General features: G+C 30.3%; 1 protein-coding gene across 2 annotated transcripts; it reads right to left on the reverse strand.

Moving 5' to 3' along the window:
- Positions 1–1,042: 1,042 nt before the first annotated feature.
- LOC145063298 (uncharacterized) lies at positions 1,043–1,884 on the reverse strand. 2 transcript variants are annotated; one of them, XM_079010887.1, is made up of 3 exons: positions 1,728–1,884; positions 1,516–1,596; positions 1,043–1,473 (listed from the first exon to the last, which is right to left on the reverse strand). In XM_079010887.1, the coding sequence occupies exons 1-3, from the start codon at positions 1,828–1,830 to the stop codon at positions 1,265–1,267; spliced, it is 393 nt and encodes a 130-aa protein (XP_078867013.1). In that variant the 5' UTR covers positions 1,831–1,884; the 3' UTR covers positions 1,043–1,264. The 2 variants fall into 2 exon arrangements, with proteins under 2 accessions (XP_078867013.1, XP_078867012.1); XM_079010886.1 differs by having other exon boundaries at positions 1,043–1,596; positions 1,728–1,880.
- Positions 1,885–5,710: the final 3,826 nt, after the last annotated feature.

Below are 5,710 nucleotides of genomic sequence, written 5' to 3' on the forward strand. Positions count from 1 at the left end.
TGTTTTTTATATATGCACGTAACGATATAAATTATACTTTGTCTATGTTTCAACATAATTTTTTTCGTTTTTATGCTTATTTTTTGTACATGCATGTTTTTTTTCGTTCGTGCTTATTTTGTTACGTTTTGATGTATCACCCATCAATATCATTGTCACAATTCGACTTAAAAAATTTTGTACTTTTAATCACACTTTTGTTTTTTTCGTTCGTGCTTATTTTGTTACGTTTTGATATATCATTATCAATATAATCATCAAAATTCAACATAAAAAATCCAGTACTTTTAATCACACTTTTATTGATTGTAGTGATAAAAGTTGAATTTAGACAATTGTACTGATAAAAGTTAGATATCATTGGATTTCTTGGTAATAAAATATATAAAGTTGATACCACTGACTAACTCCAGTTTATACCGTCGAATGAAAACGTATTATATGTGATCAAACTTATTCGTAGGAAACACACATAAATATACAGGAAAACGTAAAGAAAACTCGAATTTATACCGACACCTATATAAAAATAAATATGTAAGATTATATATATTTTTTAAGTTAACAGGCAAAAGTTTAAATAATGAAAAACGTATTATATGTGACTTATCTCATAAGTAATAACATACATAAAATTAAACATAATAAATTATGTAGAAACAAACACAAATTTAAATTTATACTGAAACGTACGTAAAAAAACAAATGAACTTTTAGAAAAAAGTTACCGAACAAAAATTCTAAATTTACTTAGAAAAGTTGACGAGCATGAATTTATAACTATAGATAAATAATAATAGGCACACAAAAAGTTAACTATTATTAAGTTGAGGAACGAAACTTATCAAGAAAAGTCAGATTTTATGTATTTGATTTCAAATATGTTTGTATTGTTTTTTATGTATTGATTGGATATAATTAATCTGTCTGTTAAGAATTTTTATCCATCGATATTCTGGTATTTTTTATTTTAGTTTATATATTATCTTATAAATCCTTGCTTTATTCTCCTTTGTCTTGTAAACTAAAACTCATATTCATATAACAGTAACCAAAAACTCACATTTATATATAGAACATAGTCTCTGCTACGTTTTAATAGACACAAAGGAGTACACTCCCACATACAAAGGTGTTTAAATATTTCCATTATAGAACTATTAAGTTCATACTTTAACAGAAAACCATACAACCACACTTATAAAACATAAGCACTAAGGCCGGTGTATACTACACATAGTGAAATAGAGCTTAAATGCTTATATCAGTTGTGAGTTTGGGCCTCATGAGCTTGTTTGTATGCAGTTGCCTCTGCATAAGTGCTGCAACACCTGCACCCACCATTGTAGTAACGTCCTCCACCACAGCAACCATATCTACAATATCCTCCTCCACGGCCACCGTTGTATCGTCCACCACCATTGTTGTATCTTCCACCACCGTTGTTGTATCTTCCACCACCATTGTTGTAACCTCCACCACCATTGTTGTAACCTCCACCACCGTTGTTGTAACCTCCACCACCATTGTTGTATCCTCCACCACCGTTGTTGTATCCACGGTCATCACCACCATACTTTGCATCTTCTACCTCACCTGCATCATTGATCATTTCAGTAATGTATATTTTATTGCATGAATCCATGTATAGAATTCTGGGAATTGTAAAGGAAACATCCTGTACAAATAGCCAATTTCATCTATATATGAACATTAAATTTACTCACTGTGATTGTTGGGCTCCAGGTTCTTAGCTGCAGCCATTTCGGAGCTAATGAAAAGAATAGTGGCCAGAACAAGTGCAAGAAGAAGGAAAGTCTTGGAAGACATTTTGACGTGTTTCAGAAAGAAACTATATGGAAGAAGGATGAAGAAGCATTGTGGTAATATTCCTCTATTTATGGAAGGATTTATGCAGATGAAGATTTATTGCAGATTGGTTGGGTGGTTAGGAGCTGGTGGGACCAAGCTTTGATTGGCTTTGACATTTTGAAACCTAATTCTTATCCTCAACATCTTGTGCCGCTTTCAATTCATTTGTTTTGTTTTATATTCTAAGATGTCATATAAGATGTCTCGTTCGGTGAACATCTGCCGCAATTTTTTTCTTTATTTTCGTTGGTGCTTATTTTCTTAGGTTTTAATGTATCATCTATCAATATAATCATCAATATAATCGTCAAAATTCAACTAAAAAAATTCAGTATTTTTAATCACACTTTTGTGTTTTTGTTCGTGCTTATTTTGTTACGTTTTGATGTATCATCTATCAATATAATCATCAAAATTCATCTTAAAAGTTGAATTTAGACGATAGTATTGATAAAAGTTGAATTTAGACAATTGTATTGATAAAAACTAGATATCATTGCATTTGTTTGTAAGAAAATATATAAAGTTGATACACACTACAAGAATAATCGGCATTAGCGGCGACAGCCACCTTTAGCAGCGACACATAATTTTCGCGTTATGTGTCGCCGCTAATGTCCATCAACCCCGATCCGCGTCGAAATATGAGGTGAAACCTTAACCGTTGATTTTGTCCCTGATCCAACGACTGAAGATCGATAATGTACATACCAATAGCGGCGACGGTGTCGCCGCTAATACTCGAAAATTTTGACCACCAATGTTTCCCACCCAAAGATGTCGCCGCTAATACTCAACGTGTCGCCGCTAAAAGGCGTCGCCGCTAATGCCCTTCGCAGATATAACCCCTTTCAGCTCCTTCTTCCTCCTTCAACTCCTTCTTCCTCCATCAGCTCCTTCTTCCCCCTTCTCTTTTCTATGAACTCATTTATATGTAGAATTTGTCTTTTGTATATGTATGTATTTGTGTATTAGTGTATATATATATATATATATATATATATATATATATATATATATATGAGTGTTTTTATATGTGTATTAGTATATGTATCATGTATGTATATGCGTTTTTGTATATGTATGTATATGTTTTTGTATGTGTATTGTGTATGTATGGATGTGTTTTTGGTTATATGTTTTTATAAAGTTTTTATAATTTATAACAATTTTTATAATTTTATAAGGTTTGTTTTGTATATGGAAAGAATGTTTAAAAAAAACTAAAAAAAAGAGAAAACTGCAATTAGCGGCGACACTTTTAGTGGCGACATAAAGTATTAGTGGCGACGGTAAGCATTAGCAGCGACAAATTGGGTATTAGCGACAAACCAACAGCGGCGACAATCGGAACCTCTAGCGGCGACGACTGTCGTCACTAATAGTCATTATTCTTGAAGTGACAACTCACTAACTCCGGTTTATACCATCCAATAAAAACGTATTATATTTGATCAAACTTATTCGTAAACGTATAGAAAAACATATAGAAAACTCGAATTTATACCGACATCTATATAAAAATAACTAAGATAATAAATAAATAAATATATATATATATAAATATATATATATATATATATATATATATATATATATATATATATATATGTTAACGAACAAAAGTTCAAATTATCAAAAACGTATTATATATAATTTGACTTATACGTAATAATATAGATAACATTAAACATAATAAATTAGGTAGAAACATACACAAATTAGAATTTATACTGAGAGATATATACATAAAAAAAAACAAGTGAGCATTAAAAAAAAAGTTAAAGAAGAAAAATTCTAAACTTACTTAGAAAAGTTGACGAACATGAATTTATACGGACACATAAATAATAATAGGCATGTAAAAAGTTATCTTTTATTAAGTTAACGAAAGAGAGTTATTAAGAAAAGTCAGATTATATGTACCACGGGGGATAAAAACAAAATTTTAAAAAATAAAGTGATGGAAGTAACATTTTATAAGGTTAGTAGTGGATGGTCAAATTGACAAAGTAAAGTGATGGAAAAGTTTAAAACTCATAAACATAAAATAGAGAGAAAATTACATACATTCACTACTAGAAAATAAACTTTCAGCGACGGAAAATTCGGCTATCAGCGACGAAATTGCCAGTCAAAAAAACCCTTGTCGCTAATTGCCATCGACGGACTCAGTGACGAACTCAGCAATGGATCAGCCAGGGATTTGCGATGGCACACATTGCTCAGTCAAACCCCATATTCCGTCGTTAATCCGTCGCTACTAACCATTAGTATTGCGTTGGAAATCCGTCGCTAATCAATCACACAGAACCCGGCAAATCCATTGGCAATCCGTCGCTAATTCTTTTTATAAGTTGTTTTTCTAAACAAATAAAATGCGATTTTTATATAAAAGAAATTAAAATTCAACTACTAATTTAAAGATTCATATTCAACTACCAAAATAAAGATTCATATTCGATTTCAAAGAATCGAAAAACATCACAAAAATCAAGTGTCATTCTAAATCGATTTCAAAGTATCGAAACCAAGTCACAAAATCTAAGCTGATTTCAAAGTATCGAAACCAAATCACAAAAATCAAGTGTCAAGGTCTAATTAGTTGGGTAGGTTACTTCCTTGGGTGAGTTTTAGGATGTCATTATAAATCTTGGTAATTTCTTGTTTTTGGGCCTCAATTTCTTCACGTTCTGCCCGAAAATAATCCTTTATCTCCTCACGAATACGGTCAACAAAAACCTACAAAACAACAATAATTAAGTTTACACATAATTAAACTTGAAACCATATATCCAATAAACATGAAATCATATATCCAATAAAACAACAATAATTAAGTTTACACATAATTAAACATGAAACCATATATCCAATAAAAGGCAACATACATTCAAATTGAAAAAAATCATAAATTATTAATACTAGCGACATACTTTCAACTTGAAAAAAAAGTTCAAACAATTAAAAGCAACAATAACTAAGTTTATACATATATATAAACTCCAAGTCATGTCATTCAATTAAAGTACTATACATTCGAGTTGAAAATATATATCAGCAAATAACAACCTAGAAATATATATCAACAAATGGCAATCTATTTTCAACCTGAATATATATATATATATATATATAAAGTAGAAACCTACTTCCAACCTGAAATGATCGAAGTAGAAGTGAAAGTAAGATGCTATAACAGGAAGTACAATGCTATATTAGACCATTTAGAGAGAAAAAAAAAGTATTTCTGACAAAATACAAAAGTAAATTACTATTTAATGAATATAGATAATTAATCAGGTTTGATATTGTTTTTATACATTTTTTTATAGATTGTAGGTTTGTATGGAGTAATGGAAAGAATGGAATGATTTATTCCATTGGCATGAAAAAAATCTTACTTATTTAGCCAATGGATTGAATTAAACCAATACTTTCCCTCTAAAAGTAAATATACAAATATACATATACACTGGTATTTATTTGCATATAGATGAATCATGACCTTTTAATGCAATGAAAGCAATGTAAAAAATAGATTCACTATGTCACAATCACACAAAATCAACTATATACATAGAACAGCAAATCAGAAAATGATTATAGAAAATAATCGCTGAAACATAGCTAATTAGCCTTTTGATGACCCCAAATTCCCATTATACCCTTCCCCTTATACCCTTACCCTTCCGTTTTTTCCTCCTAAAAAATTATCAGTGAGTATTGCTAGTTTTTCATCATCTTCCCCATTGTTTTTAGAAATAGTAGGAGATTTTAGCAGCCATTTTTGAATTATACACAACAATTTTTGATGTTTCACATCTATGTTTGAAGT

The sequence above is a fragment of the Lactuca serriola genome, chromosome 7 (assembly GCF_051521515.1).
Source record: "Lactuca serriola cultivar US96UC23 chromosome 7, Lser_US96UC23_V15, whole genome shotgun sequence".
NCBI lineage: Eukaryota > Viridiplantae > Streptophyta > Magnoliopsida > Asterales > Asteraceae > Lactuca > Lactuca serriola.